General features: G+C 41.4%; 1 protein-coding gene across 2 annotated transcripts; it reads left to right on the top strand.

Annotated features, from left to right (window-relative positions):
- Window positions 1-1,140: 1,140 nt before the first annotated feature.
- On the top strand, window positions 1,141-17,263 carry LOC108140636 (box A-binding factor). 2 transcript variants are annotated; one of them, XM_041709483.1, is made up of 6 exons: window positions 1,141-1,391; window positions 12,661-12,980; window positions 13,490-14,441; window positions 15,258-15,753; window positions 16,412-16,730; window positions 16,794-17,263. In XM_041709483.1, the coding sequence occupies exons 2-6, from the start codon at window positions 12,661-12,663 to the stop codon at window positions 16,888-16,890; spliced, it is 2,184 nt and encodes a 727-aa protein (XP_041565417.1). In that variant the 5' UTR covers window positions 1,141-1,391; the 3' UTR covers window positions 16,891-17,263. The 2 variants fall into 2 exon arrangements, with proteins under 2 accessions (XP_041565417.1, XP_017119044.1); XM_017263555.2 differs by lacking the exon at window positions 1,141-1,391 and adding an exon at window positions 7,625-8,118.
- Window positions 17,264-17,725: the final 462 nt, after the last annotated feature.

The raw sequence follows: 17,725 nt of genomic DNA, 5'->3' as shown, positions 1-17,725 counted from the left end.
GATAAAGAATGTTTTTTTATTTTTAATCTTTCTGAAAATTTAGTTTCCATTTCTGGCTACCTAGTTAGTTAGCCTAAACATAGCAATAAAGCCTTAAATTATGAGTTTCGTTCATAAAAGTACTAAATAGGTTGAACAAAAAACTGTACCTCACTTATCGTACAATAAATCGTAAATATTCATAAATTAAATCTGATTAAAATTAAAAATATATCTTTGCTGAAGTAAAATTCTTGTCCAGCCCAGACTTCAACCTAGTAATTAAGTAAAGCATATTTTTAGCTTTCTGTACATATTTATCGTTGTTTTAATATAAATAGTCCTCTACTCTAAATACATTTAGTTCTTTTCTAAAAAAAAGTAATAATTTCATCTGAAATACATTCAGCAAATATTGTAAAATTTCATTTCATGTTTTGCATGTTGACAAAAAATACATACTCGCATATAGTATTTGAGTAACCCTAATTTACTAAGCTATGGCAACTTTGAATCATTGTTTGGTAATCATTAGTCTGAATTTGTTTACTCTCATTTTATAGGAGCTAAGACCGTAATGTTTGCTATAAACAAATAAGTCAGATATTTGTGCACGAACTAGGCTAGATATATTTAAGTCGTTATAAATTATATATGTACATAGATACATATATAAATTTTAAGCTACATGCGATTTTTTTTTAAAAAAGTTCTATATAATTTGATAAATTAACCATCACAACCTCTAAAATACAATTTTTATAACGTATATTTATCAAAAACTCTTGATGGGATGTTTTATCCACAATCAAACAAATTTAATTCTAAGAAAATAATATACTTTAAATAAAAAATGCAAGAAATACTCATGTTGATGAATTCTTTACCAAATGAATTCTTATCACAGTATTTAAGTTTTTGAAGACTGGTACCGAATTACACCAAGGAGATATGTACCGGAATCGAATGCGGGATAAAAAAATCATGTTCTAAAAAATTCATCTGGCTTATTCCATGATTGTTTCTAATAAGAGCACAAGGTTCGCTGTAGCAATTTACAATTGTCTTTATTCTCAGTCCTGCAGTTTGATTATATGTATATATATATCCTCAGTTTGCTTTAACGTTTATAGTACACACACTTGTAGTCCGTAATTTACGATGAGTTCATGTTCGGCCTGACGCTCGACATTTTATGGCTCTATTTTTTTATTAGACGCGTTTTGTTACTCGCTTTTATTTTCGCACTTTTCTGGTTAGTCACTTTACGATCTGGCTCTTCTCGCTCAGCTCAATGTTATAACTAATTATTATTATTATTTTATAATTGTGCCACGGATCGACTGGGGACGGAGCGCGTTTTAATGGAAAGTGCAAAACTTACTGTGCCAGCAACGAAATAACCACACTCGGTAAGATATCTGAGTATATATGATTTTTTTACATGCCCATTCCATAGATAGGCAATCTGTATCTGTGGCACGATAATGCTTATAAATAAGATAATATGATTTGATAATGGTATTTACCATATGCAGAAACCGAAGCCGCAGGGCAGCTCAGCTGGGTTGTGTAAGTCGCTGGGTTCTCTGCTGACTCTACCGGCTCTATAATGTACAAGAAATGCACGATTTCCTTCGATTTCCCTGTCTGCGGTGCACCTAATTAAATGTTTGACATCTGCCTGATTTATTTAGCGTGAAAATGCTGAAAATGCCCCGATTTCGGGCCCTATGGCCATACCATATATGGGTTCAGGTAGTATTCGGTTCAGTTCTGAGTTGTGCAAACAGATTGCATTTAGAGCAGAAAAACCCCCCACCTATGCTCCTCTGTTCCTTTCTGTTTGCTGTTGACTTGACTGCTTTTTGATGTCTTCTTCGGGTGGTTACGTTGCTGTTGCTGCTTTTTTTCGTGGCCTTATCGCCAACTGACGTTTGTACTTCAGAATGTGTACTTAAGATAATGAAAATGGGGAAGAAGCAGCCAGGCCTCGAAACGACACCAAGGGGGCTACACATCCACATCAGCAGCACCTCAATTGGAAAGGAATGTCACCAGGTACGATTTGAACTTTCAGAATACCTATATATCTTTAACGGCTAGACACAGACGTATTTGTGCCATAGATCATTTGGGTGGATAAGATCGATAGAATCTTATTTTTTGGGACAGAAAACTGCACTTCATGGCGTTTGGCGATTTCTTGGAAATTATTTTGAGGTGCTTTTGTGGTATCAGGCAGCAGTTAATAAGCATATTGTAATCTAATCAGCGGATCGTTAATTAACTTCCAAAGTTGACTTTCGCTTTCTCAAGTGTTACTTGAGCGCTACTTTGGCAGTGGAATTTTATACACAATGCCCGGCAGTATCTTATCGATGAGCCAAAGATCAAAATTTCAATTCCCGAAAAATACCGCAAATGTTGCACAATTCTTTGGAAGAAGCCTCTATTTATAAATGGCTGATTTCGTTGAGTACAATTTGTGGATAACTACTAATCCAGTGATCCGTTGTATATTGCATATATTTCTTCACACAACATGTTTTTTATTTCGAATATCACAGCACAGTTTCACAGATTGGTATCCTTTTTTATTTAATTATTTCGGGACGAACGCGCAAAGGCAATGTTTCCATGTTGAAAATCCCAGTTACACTCACCAACTGTGATTAGATTCCATGCCGCTGGGCGTCCAAACTTAAGGAATTACTGAAAAATTCAAATTATTATCGCTTATTATCTTGGGACATTATCAGTTCAAACACTGATATACTGATACAGACCGCGGGAGAGAGAGCCATGCCCAGAACCACAACCAGAACCAGAAACAGAAACAGAACCCCGACCCAAACTGGAAGTGGAACCTTAACTGGCTGCAGATACCCCAAACTGATACCGATATCCTACCAACGGCAACAACAACAACCAAGCCCAATTGATAGCAAATCTTCATTATCTTATAAATACGACTGCATTGGTGGTCGTGTATCGCTAAAAAGCCAAGATTAGATACTTTTATCTAGCTGGGTCAACCTCGTCCCCATCCCTATTCCGCCCAAGAAATTGGCGACGTCACAGATAGAGTTCCCGTTCCCCACTATCGGTTAAGCAAATTGCCAGTCCCACGCGGATGTTTGTCCAAGAGCAGGAGCGGTGTAGTGTAGTGTAGTGGGAGCAGGTTAAGTAGCCGCCACCGATTGACTTACGATTTCGGTCTGTTGGGGGCCTGCCCCGGGAGGAATTGGAATATCTCCCTGTTTGCCAGTTGGGTAGTCGAAATCTCTGTTAAGATACGTTAACTTATCTAAGGCCACTATCTATTCGCAGATATTCGATATGTCCCTCCACGTGTATACACATAACATATGTATATATATATACGGCTGTATTAGAGGCGTCGGCGATAGGAAAAATCGCTTTGGTTGATAGGAGCAATCAGCGGAGTTTTCATTCCATAGCAGCATTTCCTCAGGCCGTCGCGGAAAAGAGACATCGCACCACGGGCATTTCTATTTCGATTTCGACTCAAATTGGTGGCCACGAAAATCTAACCATAAATTAATCATGGCTAAAACATCAGTCATTCGAGGTTTCAGTGAAACCGAAAAAGCGAACAACAAAATGTCACCGCTCATAAGTAATAAATAATGTTTTGAATGCGTTTTGGGGTCGCTGGTGTCGTCAGTTAACCAGCTACCCAGCTACCTACCCAGACCCAAAGTCAGTAGTACCCACTCCAAGTGGTGATCGCAATCAACCCCAGTAGCCATGATTGTTAACGTTAATGGCGTCGATGTCGTTGCTGTTGTGGCTGTTGTGACTGGACTGCCCTCGTCCCTCGCCCCACGTTTCAGTCCACACCCCACAAAAGCCATGCCAAAACAATGCCATGCCAGCAGCAACAACAGTGAGCAGCTCTCGCGGATTATTATGGATTGTCAGTTATAATGTTGAGTCACGGCCTGGGCCCATCGGCAAACAAAGGTGCGTATACTGAACAAACGCGAAAGCTTCGCACCGAAGACGCTACTGCCAATCGCAAGTGGCTGGCACACATTTCTATCTAGCTATGCTCTTGGGGAACCAGTATGCCACATATAATTTAATTAGAACTTATGTTACTTCGCCATTATAGCATATTTGATATTACTGTTCTGTGGTCTTCCTTAAAACTGGAATCATTTATCAAAACAAGGATTCTTCTTGTTCTACAACAGCAAGAACTTAATATATATTGTGTTATTGTTAAATTTTCATAATGAAAATAAAAATATAATTAATATCTCAACATTAAATTAAAAAGGAGTAATTTACTAAATAGAGTTTGTCATTGAAGGAATGCAAAAATAAAGTAGGCTTTTAATTGGAAAATTCCATATAGTAAAAAAAGGTTTTAAGCTAAAAAATTCCATAGAATTTTTTTGTTTAGCAACTATGCGGGCATAGTTTTTTAAATTTTGCTATTGTCGCACATTATCTTAAAATTTTTTAAAGAATAAATTGTTTTTTACGAAACCATTGGAAACTATGTATACATTTAATCTATTAAATTGGCTTTGATGAACTATGATTAACATCGTTTTATTCGAATTCCAAAATTATTTTCGAAGCTTTTAAGTTTGAAACACAATTGATTCGAAATTTATTTTTCTTAGAAAAAACATTTTAAACTCTGTAATTTTTGTTCAAACGTAAGGGTCAGAATAAATAAGTTTACGAAAAAGGGTATATTAAAACCGCTCCGACGAACTATGAGTTTACAAAGTTGTATTAAAAGTAAAAAATAATTTTTGGGACTTTTAAGCACCGTGGTGTTTTCCATAATAACTCTTCGTTCTTCTCTGATATGCAAACTTTCCCCTGACTCATTCGCAAGATACATCAGTGTCGGAGTGCCCAATCCATAAATATTCGAATGAACATTCGTTAACCCAGTGACAACTCGTTGTGATCGTAAACAAAGAAGGCTTAACTCTTTCACCAGCTCCTTCTGGCGAACTGAACCTCCTGTTCCTCCAGTGGCTAAACTTTGGGGCCTGCCAATGCGGAGTGCGCAGTTCCATTTTCATAACTCATGTCCGAAATGTCGGTAGCGTGCCTTTGCCAAATGATTTATGACCCCGTCGGGTTAATAGAATTTACTTGAACCCAATTTGCCTGCGGTCGAGAAGCGCAGAATGCAGCGCCGCAGGGGAGAGCCATTACAGCACTTCCATTTCCATTCCGCCTTTATTCGATTGAGCCACGCCATTGCCGGCTGGCAGGGATTGGGCAACCATTCGGGGTTGGATCAGCCTGGGGGAGTGGAGTGGAGTGGAATCGGATCGCACCCCTGCCGATGGCTATAATTAAAACTATGGCGCACGCCTTTGCTGGCATTGTGGCGTTCAGTTTCCAAAGAGTTCTTCCCCTTATCAGAGCCAAACAAATGTATAATAATAATTTTATTATGTCAAAGAAAGAAGAACATTGTACCATTCCAATATATAAATTAAATTCCGTAGCGTCATTGCAGCCACAGATCGGCGATACTGTCAACTGGCCAAGAACACTTGTGGGTAGATAACTTTTTGGCTTTGCCTTCTGGGTGCTTGGTTTGTTTTGGCGCACCACTTGAAACTGCACGGATGTGGATGTGGACAAGTTGAAGGGTGTACCGTTGCGATATGCCGTGGTCAGCAATCTTAAGACTCTGTCTCTGTGCTGCCGCCCCTAAGTCTTGCGTCTTAGGGTCGTAAATTCGCCGGCAAAGCACCTAAAGCTAGGCGCGGCGGTGCCATCAATTAGGGTATTAATTGCCCTGCCCGGCTCTGCCAGGCCAAAAAACCACCTCGATGAGTCAGTCGATACCCAGTGGGGATTCAGTTTGCTCAGGGGGCGACTATAGCCATAGTCCTCCTCTCGCATTAATCGCCTGTAATGTTGAATTCGTGTAGCGCCATTTGTAAGACGAGGCCGGGCGATCGAAACTGGCATTGCTGTCAACTTTCTGAGTGATTAATCACTGCCAAGATATTTCGCGACACGCAGCAGCAGCAGCAGCAGCAGCAGCTACTATTAGATACTTTTTGTCTGGCGGTTTTGCTCTTAAGATTTGCCCATGATTTATGAGCCACATGAGTTGCAACAATTAAAATTATCGCACCAAGTGATTTCAATTCATAGGAGAGGCGGAAAGTTGCCCGTAATTGTGGCATTATGAGCAGCTCCAAAAGGGGAACTCTCCGCTCCGCTCGGTTGTGCATGTTAATGGCCGTCATATATCTGCTTGTTTTATGACTTATAAACTATAAACAATTTATGATTTGCTGGGCCAACTTGGCTGGGTGTCCAAGATATACGACTAACTCCCAGATTGCTGCTCTTCAAAAGAGTGAAAGCTGCGAGTATGGATGAAGGGGTTTAGCTATATGAGGAAAAATCAGCCAATTTATCACAATGCCTTGGTGATTAATAACGATTTTGTTTACCGATTTGTATGGTAAATGGAAAATAACGGGGAAATTTTAGAAGGAATCAAAAAGAAAACCAAAGTGGCATTATAAATATTTAAAATGTCTATATTTAAGAACTAGCCTGACAAGGTAAAGCAACTAAGGTATATTTAATATTATTAAAAACTTAACGTAGGGATAACAAAGTGAACTAGGCATGCCTTCATTTTTCAATCAAATATTAAATCTTGATTTTTAATATGTGTAACATGGGAAAATGATTTCAGAATAGAAATTATAAAACCATATTGAAAGTTTAGCATTGAATTCTCTCCACATAAGACATTTGGCTACAAAGTATCTGTAATGGGTTGTTGAAAAAATGTATCCGAAATCTGATCGAGCACTCCACTCACTCGGCCACTTCAGACTCAATCTTTATTGTGGCTGGTGAAATTTCAGAGACTTTGCCATGTATTTGCAGCACCTGATCCTCGACCACGTGTGTCCCTGCCTCCCGTCTGCCCCACCCCGTCAGTGTTCATCAGTTACAACACTCGAAGGGCGACTGTGAAGTGGGAAATTGGGGAAGTGGTGCGCAGTCGGAGCAGTCGAAGTTGTCAAAGCGGCCCACATTCGAGCGAGTGCTCGTGGGGTCATATAAAGCTAAGGCCCATGCCCATGCCCATGCCCATGCCCAGACCCATGTAGAGACCCACATTCCGGGCCCAAGCCCGATCCGATGCCATTGTGTTGACGTTGACTAACGTTGGCCGTGTTTATTAGTTTGCCAGAAAAGTGTTTTATGAGTGCAATTAGAAAATGCGCTAGACTAAATTGCACAATTGACAAATAGCTGGGCTGGTGAGGTTGGGTTGGAGGTTCGGGGTTTGGGGACAGGAATTGGAATCAAATGTATGTGGCTGTTGGGTCTCTTGACGCCACGCTTCGGGACTTCGGAACATCGAAACATCGGAGAATGGGAACTTCGTAACAACGTTACTTCGGCCGAGCACGCAGGCGCAATTTGTATCTCACGGATACTTATCGCATCGCAAGGCACCAACACTCGGGCCCTGGCTTATCGCATATGAGGCGATAAGATAACCAATACCAGGTCGTTTGCTACGGAATAAATCATAACGCTGCCACACGGACAGGGCCGCACACCCACACAGGTGTGGGTCCGCCCAACCGCAGAGGTGCTGTCTGCGCATCGGTGTGGGTAGCTAATTGGGCGGCAAACGCGCGGCACAAACCGCATTGCGTCGCCGTCGTTGTTGTCATCGCAAGTGAGGTGCTCAGAGCTCAGGTCCCAGAACCACCGCCAAATAGCACTATTCGTATCACTGCTTACCGCTAAAGGTTGCGCGCGGGCCACAGCCACAATCGTTCCACGGATGACAGCACCACATTCACATCCACATCCAGATCCAGATCCAGACCAAAGTTTTCCATTTTGCGCGCCACTTTTCTGGCCGCCCAGATTGGAGTAGCAAGTAGTAGTGACCCCAAAACACCTGGACACGCCGTGCAAGTGATAACTTTTGAAAAACAACGAAACGAAACAAAACACAAGCGAGCTGAATTCAAGTGATAAATAAGATAAAACGCTGGAACAAAGCCCAAGAAGTACCCAAGAGAACTCAATTTGATGGTCTGCAAAACTATCTCAACGAGTGTGAAAATGCAGCTGAAGGTGGGTAACGCGAAACTATATGACTTCGGTATCGACAAAATTACTATAAAAATTGGCAAAGCAACAAAGAAGATTTTAGTGAAACAAAAATGTGTGAAAAAATATAGCATTTGGTTGCTTTTTTACATTAGTTTACCAATTTTTTTTCAAATTCCTTTTTTAAAATACTTAAGTTGAGAATGTGATCTGGCTCATTTGAAAAATTAAGCAGCTAAACGGGAACTTATTTAAATACCTTTTTTGGGACTCAATTTACGAGATCTCTATAAGCATATCTATCATTTCAACTTGGTTAAAAAGACAAGATCATAAAAAGTTTTTAACGTTTTCTCACACAAGTTCATTAAGCTAAATAGACAAGCCATAAAGAGTCATAAAATCCCACTCTTAAAGTTTATAGATCAGCCGCTAAAGACAAATAAATATTTATTTATTAATTAATGGATAATTAAGAGCTTTCAATTGACATTTCACATCCTTGCAAGTGGTAAATCGGGAAACGATTTTCGGCCAGTAAGCGGCAGCAGTGTAGATTTTAGTTTCAGTCCTAGCGCCGGAGAATGAGATAAGACAAATTGATTTATAATGACTCATCTGGGATGCAGCGGCAAAACTGCGACACTTATTTTTTTTTTGTATCCGCTCTTAAAAGAAAAACCGAACCCATTAAGAAAACGAAAACGAGAACGAAACCGAAAACGAGGCAACAAAAAAGCAAGTTAAATGTGGAAAGATGGCTTATCTTTATGAGGCCCAAATTCAGCTGCGATCGGAGGTGGCGTCAAAATACCTTTGACAAAAATAAAAATTTTAAAACACGCTAGCCGACATCGACAGCGTCGGCCAGTTGCCTCCACTTCATTCATAAAAAAAGGATGATACTTTTCTGTTTGGGCACGGATAATGTGAAATTTATGTCAATCTTATCACCTCGCTTTGGTCCTGGCTCTCGTCCTGGCTCTTATCCCTGCCTCGAGCCTGTCCTTCGGGGTGGGTTTATGAATGAAGCGGCGATTGCCAACCCTTGGCCCATTTGGGGGTTACTTTTCCCAGCCGGAAGTGAATAGCTGGCCAATGGAAAGCCAGTCCGCTAACAGTTTCTCGATGGCGGCATCGATGGTGATAGTGTTGCAGTTCCAGTTGCAGATACTTTTATTAGACACGCGTCGCCAGTTGACAGGCCATGGCTGATAGGACGAGGGCGAAGGTTGCGCTTGCGATTGATGGCCCCTTAATAGAGCTGTAAATGCAGCTGGCAGCCGAACGGCTTATCTCACTTGCGTTGGCCAACTGCAATGGACTTTAATTAATCGGGGTATCTTCTAACGATGGGCTGATAGAAGCCGTCAAGAAGTCCTTTTATATAGCTTGGAATGGGTATATCCAAAACGAGTGCTTAGCTGAATGCCTTTGAATTACATAGTTTTATAGAACGAAATTGTCTTCTTGAAAAGTTATACCTAATACCATTTTACTTGTAAATATAAAAATTAATTAAACATGTCTTTAATCTTTTGAATTTAAAGTAAATGAAAAAACTGAATTTTTGTAGTCTTAGTTTTAGATTATTTAAACCGATGGTTTAACAAAGAAAATAAATTTGAACTAGTATCATTAGCATAAATATTGAGGGCCTTCAAATCACTTTTTTGTATACATTAAATTATCTTAATTTATTTTAAAGTAAAAAGGTAATTAACAAAAGAAATGAAAAAATGTGCCCTAAATTAACCAAAAAAAAACTTTCTTTTAAAATGTATTCATTTGTATGGAATAGCAATCGCAATATGGTGGTACACAAAATAATTTACTTTCTTTGAATTGGTACAGTTCTGTTAACAAAGATATATAAAAATATATTTTTAAATAAAGCTATTGATGTATATTGCATTAGAAACTCTTAGATTAAGATAGAAATTTAAAACCACCAAAGGTAAGGACTTTCAAAGAAACAAAATCCGGCGTATTTACCTATAAAATATATACTAAAATAATCAATAAAATCTTTTGAACTGCAAACATTACTGCCAAATGTAATGAAGCAAATTTAGAACTGTCAAAAACCTGACCTTCAGAGAAACAAAATTATGCATTTCAGAATTAATTATAAAAACTAAAACTCAATTAAACTATTTGCACTGCAATTATTACCGCAAAATGCTATTAGATGAGGTAATTAAGTACTTTATACCGATACAATGCATTAGTAAATCTGAAAGGCTCTGAATGCTAATGTTGGGTCAGAGCTGCCCTCAAGATTTGCTCAACCACAAACCCAAGCTCAACAAAAGCGAAATGAGGTGCGATTATACTATATATAGCCAATATCTTTTGTTTATATAGATAAAGTCCGGGCCTGTGTGTACGTGTGTGTGTGTTTATGGGGGGCTGTGGGTGTGACTGGGCAGATTTCATTCATAAGTTCAGCGGGCACCACACCCTCGCAACGGGTCTTGACTAAGCCGAGCAAATAGCACATGCCACTCGCGGCGTGATGGTGACAAACAACTCTTGCCCAACTTATTGTAATTCTTGGATTTATCTGTATATGTATCTGTATCTGTCCCTATTGATGACGTATGTACCTGGTATATACTGTACGGGTGCGGGCGGGGGATTCCAACCATGACCTCTCAGTCTCAGGCCTGGAAGCAGCAGCAGCAGCTGATTATGTACATTGATAGCGCCCGGATAAGATATTGTCCGTATCGTTCGACCGTAGTATCTTAACTTTTTCGCGGTACATGGCACGTGCATGGGGGCATACCTATCGTACTACTATATACACACCAAAGTCGGGTTTATCTGCAGTTGGCCAGCCGATTGTCAAAGTGACGTTTGCACCACATTATCTCGCCCTCTTTCCATCCAGGGAATTCTTTGAACTTTGGCCAAGACGGCGGGAAAACCTCCGGCAATTTCAAGCTGCAATGCACTTACTTTTCCAAAGAACCACTTCCCCTTCTAATTCTTCTAAGTAAGTAGCTAAACTTTGTACCTGGTAAGCGGGTTATTTTTGTATTTTTATGACTTGTTAACTCATCGTCGAGTTCAATGATTCATGCTTGACCTTAGCTTGTATCCACACATAAAATGTATCAATCATTTGTGGCAAGTCAGCAAAAAGTTCTGCGTAAAATGAATCAATTATAATTTACCTAAAGGCAATTACGAATTTGGGGTTTACTTTTAAGGCAAACTAAGCTAATTTTATTTGAACAACAAATGGAAGACAAGGTCTTGCTATAAGTTACAATATCTGAATTATAAACTTAGGATGTAGAAATTGGTAAAAATTTAAAAATAGTGTCTTACTTATGTATCATGTATAAAAGTTTCGATTTTCGAATCATGTCTTTAAACAACATTTTGTTTAGGAAGAGCTCATAGTTTATGTCTTTATTATAGCAAAATGTTGAAATTGAAAAGGAAAGGATGATAATTAATTATAGGGATAAAATATTGTACTTTTAGGGGAAGATTCAAAATGTTATAAAGTTTATATTTTTTTCAAAGCCGGAAATTTAAACATGTTTACAAGAAAGAATATATTCTTCTTTTAGACTTCTATGATCATGATCCAAATCACGAGTTTATTAACATACATTTATGTGGTTTCTTAAAATTAAAATGAATTCTTTTGCCTTTTTTTATTAGAAACAATAGTTATACAAATTATTCTTTTAACACCAACTCGTTGGCTTGCCATCCTTGAATACTGCAATGGATTTCCCCAGTTGTATGTGCACTGAGCATTGGTTATACTCAAGCACACACACAATAAATGGCACATTTATAGCTACAGTAAAGGTGAAACCCACCTGAAAGCCTGCGAGCAATATGGCACTTGTCAAGAGCAGGCTGGCGGCAAATTCCGGTCGGGTCGCATCGTGAATCAGGTGACAGTGACGATCGAATGTGTTGACACAAGTTTGAGGATGGGGCATGGGGTACGGGGCTGTGGTGGAAATGGATGTGGAAGTGGAAGTGCCACCCCCAACGGAATGAGGTCATAAACCCAGGCCAACTGACGTACGGCGGGGAAAGCAAAACGATTTTATGGCCAACTTTAATTTCCGCCAAAAACAAAACAAAAAAAAAACCCGAAAACTAAATACACAACATAAATGAAAACGAAACCAAGACACCGCCGCACTGAGTTTAGAGTTCTGTGAGCAAATACTTCTTTTGGTGGAAATGAAATGGAATAAAAGTGAAAAATGTGTTCGACAATGTTGACACGGAGCGGTAGAAAGGAGAGGGGCCGTCTTGAAGCCCGTCTCCGTTCGTGGTACTTCATGGCTGTGGTTGTGAACTGTGGGTTGTAGGCGACAAATTGAGCTGCGAGCTGTGAGCTGTGAGTCGCGAGAGCGGGCGGCCTATTTGAAGTCCGACTCAGTCGTCTTGGACTGGGCCCGCGTTTGTTGACTTTTGTGGCGGAAATCGAGGCGGCCAGTTCGCAGTTTGCCTGGCCGGAACTGGAGCCACACTTTTGAGGCAAGCCGAGCAAAACATTCAACACTTGTCGCTTGCTCATTGCAGATGGAACAGCAGACAACGCAGCAGCAGCAGCAGCAGCAACAATTGCAACAGCAACAGCAACAGCAGGCCGTTCTGACCAAACAACAGCTCCAATTGCTGGACAAGATCAAGCTCGAGTCCAGCAACGGTGCCGAGCAGCTGTCCCAGCAGAGTGCCAGCAATCTGGAGGAGCAACAGGAGCAGCAGCAGCAGCAGCAACCTGCTACATCGGTGGGCGTGGTGGTGCAGACCAGCCAGGCGGGGATCAGCGAGCCGGAAGAGCAGTACGTGGTGGTGCCGCGTGGCAACCAGCGGAGAATTCTCACCACAGCGGGCACACTGTAAGTATATAAATCGTTTTAAGAGAGCTTACCCAAATGATCTTAAAAGAAAGTGCATTCAAAATTGGAGTACCGAAATTAAAATTTATTTTGCTACGAAATCAATTCTAAAACTTAACGTGAGAAGTTGGTTAAATGAATTTAAAGCAAAAGAAATAGAACATATATCAATCCATCATTTAATTCTAAATTCAATTAAAATTAATTTTTATATATACAGCTTTAATGTTTAAAAAAAAACAAATTAAGAAAAATTAAGTGTTTTAATTTCAAAATGTATTTCGTGAGTTGTATAATATTTAAATCCAATATCTGTGAGTTTTGAGCCCGCTATTTTAACAAAACAGCATTAGCTGAGGCATTCGAAAAATCAAACGCTTATAAGTAAAAAGGTTCAACATTTTTTCTAGTTTAAATGAAGAAGCCAATGGCTAAAACTATATAAAATTCGCTTGCTGTAATTGCAGAACCTTGTTGCATCACAATCTTTAATATTATTATGATTTCAGTGAACTAAACGAAGCTCGCGAGGGAGAGCCCAGTACAAACGCCAGCAACGCGAGCTCAGGATCTGCTCCGGATAGCCACATCGAGTACCAGCGCAGTGCGCACCACTCACCCGGAGCCACCCACTACGTGCAGATGGCACCGCGAAATGCGGAGGTCCCGGAGCAGGTGGGAACCGCAGCCGGAGCACCACCGGGTGCCATATTCGCCTATCCCTCGGGGCAGATCATCTGCAGCGGCGACGATGTGACGGCCATTAAAATAGAGACCATCGAGAAGGGCGAGGCGGCGGGAGGGGACTCACAGCAGCAGCAACAGCAACTGCAGCAACACCAGCAACAGCAGCAGCAGCAGCAACAGCAATGTCCCACGCCCAATGGCGGCAGCTACGGCGAGACCATAGTGATTAGCGGCGGGGCGGAGGCACTGCAGCATCACCACCAGCAGCAGCAGCACCAGCAGCACCAGCACCAGCAGCACCAACACCATCAGCATCAGGTTGCCGCTGCAGCGGCGGCGGCCTCGGCCCAGGCGGTCCACATTGCCACAAGTTCGCATGGCGGCACCGTGCGCTTCGTCACGGAGGACGGACGCTTCACCACCGCCGGACCGGAGACGTCCGCCTCGAATCTGTACTACGATGCGCCGGTGGTGGATGGCAGTGTGCACGCCAACGAGTCCAAGACGTACGCCGACCTGGGCAACGCCTACACCCCGTTCCCGCCCAGCTCCAGCTTCAGCGGCAACAGCTATGCGGCCGCTCTGCAGCCGGGCAACACCATCTACAGTGTGCCGGGCACCGGGCAGTTCCTGGCCAAGTCCGAGTCCGGCCTTAACCAGCTGCGCCAGGCCGGACCGGCCACCTTCCAGACGATATCCTTTAACGACAGCGGCAACGGCATCGAAACCTTGTGGACGTCACCCGCCCCACCGGAGTACCAGAATGTGCCCTTCGTAAGTATTAACCAAGACCAGTTAACGGAAGTAAAACTATGAGCCCTTTACGTCGTAATTGAAATGTTTTATTTCAATGAAGACAAATTTATAACATAAGTTACCAGACAACTCTTTGGCTTGGCTCAACTGCTAGAAACTCTCAAATTAAATCATAACGTTAGCGCCTAAAAAACAATTTCAAAGATTTAAAGATAAAAGATTATAACGACAGTTAACTAATTTAAACCATTCAAATTTAAAAAGATAGTTTTTTTTAGGTCTTTTAGGACTTTTTAATTCTTAACTTAAATTTCAATTTACGTAAGTAAGTTTTTGATTGATTCAAACCTTGCCTTTAATCGAATTTGCGATTTTATTATCAAGAACATTTAAGAAAAAATGCAATTCGTTCTAGCTTAGAAACAGTACATTTGAGTTTTTAGTTTTTGAATTTAGACACTTTGTTTTGGATCAAACGCATTTGTAAATTCAAATTCTAAAATAAAAATGTTAGCAAACTAAAAGCTTAAAAATTTAGGGCCTAGAAAAGCAATTGAACTCTCTTTAGCCAGACACCAGACCTTTTAAATTAATTAATAATTATTTAATAATTAATAATTTGCTAACAGATCTTTAGTAAGTTTTTGACAAAATGTTCATGTAAATTATGAATTTTCCAAATTTTTAAAAATATATAACAGTACATATAATTTTAGAAACAGTAAATTAGAATACCAAAATTAAGTTATAAATTTAGATTGTACTTTCTCGGCAGGGTATCTTTAACATTTTTTTTGACGCCATCAACTAACTGATCTTCTTTGTGCTCCCCAGAGCAACTTCCACCCCCAAGTTATTGATGAGTACGCCACCGGGAACATGTCCACCACCCACTGGTCGCCCGCCGGGAGCATCGGTCAGTACGACGGCAGCTTGGTGACGACCTCGTCCACCTCGTCGCCCAACCACGAGCTCAAGTGCGAGAGCTGCCACTCGCCGCTGATGCGCAAGGGCTCCGAGCTCTTCTGCACCAACTGCTCGCCCTTCATGCGGATGGCGCAGCGCATGCCCCAGCGGCAGGCGAAGCCCAAGGCCGCCGCCGCCCCCAACAACCGGCGCAACGGGGTCACCTGCGCCAACTGCCAGACCAACTCGACCACCTTGTGGCGGCGCAACAACGAGGGCAATCCCGTGTGCAACGCCTGCGGGCTGTACTTTAAGCTGCACAACATGAACCGACCGCTCTCGATGAAGAAGGAGGGCATCCAGAAGCGCAAGCGCAAGCCAAAGAACAACGGAGGGGCGCCCATGCACCGGGCACCGCTGCCAAGTAAGTATAATAATCAATAGGTGATCAAAAGACTAAATGTTATTAAATTCAAATTTAAAAATTAGAAGAAGAGAGCCCTAATTTTTTGCGAGATATTTTTTATTTACAAGAAAGTTCTTCTGCCTAGAGAACTTATTTTTGAGTGACTATCACTATCACTAATAATTTTTGAGGATATAAACATTATTTTCGCTTTTATAAATAGATCCCTTTAAATCTTAAAGATATAATATGTTATAAATTAGCCAAAAACTTTAAAAAAATGCCATTTTTCCAAATAGGTTTTCTAATTTTACAAGAATAAAAAATAATAGGAAAGTCTTTAGCTTTAACCAATTTAAGATTATATATATACTCAGTAATTTTTAAATAACATAAAATATGAAGATTATGTGCTTTCTCTTCTAAAAAGTTTTGTAGTTTAAGATTTCTTTCTCATAAACTTTTTACCGAGAGCAACCAAAGTAGAAAAAACTTAAGGCCTAAAAAATAGTTTAAAACGAAACAGAAACACTAGCAAGGCTCAAACTTTCAGGAGCTACTGGAGTCTTAATTTGTTTTACATTTTGCTACCATTACTCTAAAAGTATACAAATACTTACCCAAACTTTAACAATACTAATCCCAACGCTTGGCTTGTTCCTGTCTCCATCACCAGGCATGTCGCAGGGAGTCAACCTGATGGCGAACAGTCCGCTCTACCCGTCGCAAGTGCCGGTGAGCATGCTGAGTGGCCAGCAGAACGCCAGTCCGGAGCTGCACGACATGTCGACGACGGGTCCGGCGGGTGGGCCCCGGGTGGTGGCCATCGCCCTGAGCTCCTCGGCCCCGCCCACCTCCGACGGCACGCTCAACATGTCCGCTCGTCACCACGTGACAAGTGAGAGCCAATCGCCCTACAGCCAGCAGTCGACGCCGCAAAGCCAGTCACCGCATCTGCCCAACACGGTGGCGATAAACCGCCAGATAGTCCAACCGTAAGTTAAAGATCTTCCTGCAATCCCGTTCTGATTTCTCATGTTTGGCATCAAATCCCACAGAGTACCCACCATCGAAAGCGGTCGCAGTTCCAACAGCGAGCTGACCCCCAGCGTAATCACGCGCACTGGACTCCCAGAGCGATCATCGAATAACTAAGCTAACTTTCTAACTAACCTTAACTTAGCTACAAACTAATGTAATCTAACGTAATCCTTACCAAAATGTCAAAATTGCCAAAATATTTATTTAAGCCCCACCCCCCTAGCCATATAGGATGTATAGAGCCAAGACCAATGTCCCAGTTAGAGGAATTCTTGACCGTCTTCCTCCCTTTTAGTCAACTGCTTGCAGCAATTATGTAGTTTGAAATGATTTGTGCCAACCACTTAGGATCACTGCGGATCGCAGCGCTGTACTCTAGAGGTAGTTTAGCGAAAAACAGCACAACAACAGCCCATAAAGAAGCCTACGATTTTGTATGTTTAAGCCTCTTTTTTAATTCAACAAAATAAATAAGTTGTAAACGCAAGACACTCGGGACTTTGATGGCTCTACCAAAAGGAGGCGAGGGACCTCGCCGAAATCTCGTTATATTTCATTGTCAACAATTTGGCAGCCAACCAAATTGATCCAAATTAATTTTAATGACCCCCACAGACCACAGCGCGAGACCATAAAATCTTAACAAGTCGGAAAGCAAAAGCCCCGGATCGCTTGGCCCAGGAGATGAGATGGAGACCCCTGGAGCAGTGTCTAAATAGCGATTTGGTGTCATCGCTTAAAAGCCTGTCCAGCGCACAACGCCGCCGCCGAGTAACGCCACCGCCTGCAGCCGCTGCCTTTGATCTGCTGATCCTCTGTCGGCGGTATACTATAGTATGGGTATGGTAAGGGTATGGTACGGGTATGGTATGGGTATGGTATGGGTATGGTATGGCAAATATGCCCTACGGCCCGAAGATGGAGTCCAGTGTAGTGCAGTGTAGCCAAA

This window comes from Drosophila elegans, unplaced genomic scaffold (genome assembly GCF_018152505.1).
Source record: "Drosophila elegans isolate 14027-0461.03 unplaced genomic scaffold, ASM1815250v1 contig_476, whole genome shotgun sequence".
In the NCBI taxonomy this organism is placed as follows: Eukaryota; Metazoa; Arthropoda; class Insecta; order Diptera; family Drosophilidae; genus Drosophila; species Drosophila elegans.
This window is presented reverse-complemented; position numbering and strand designations above follow the sequence as displayed.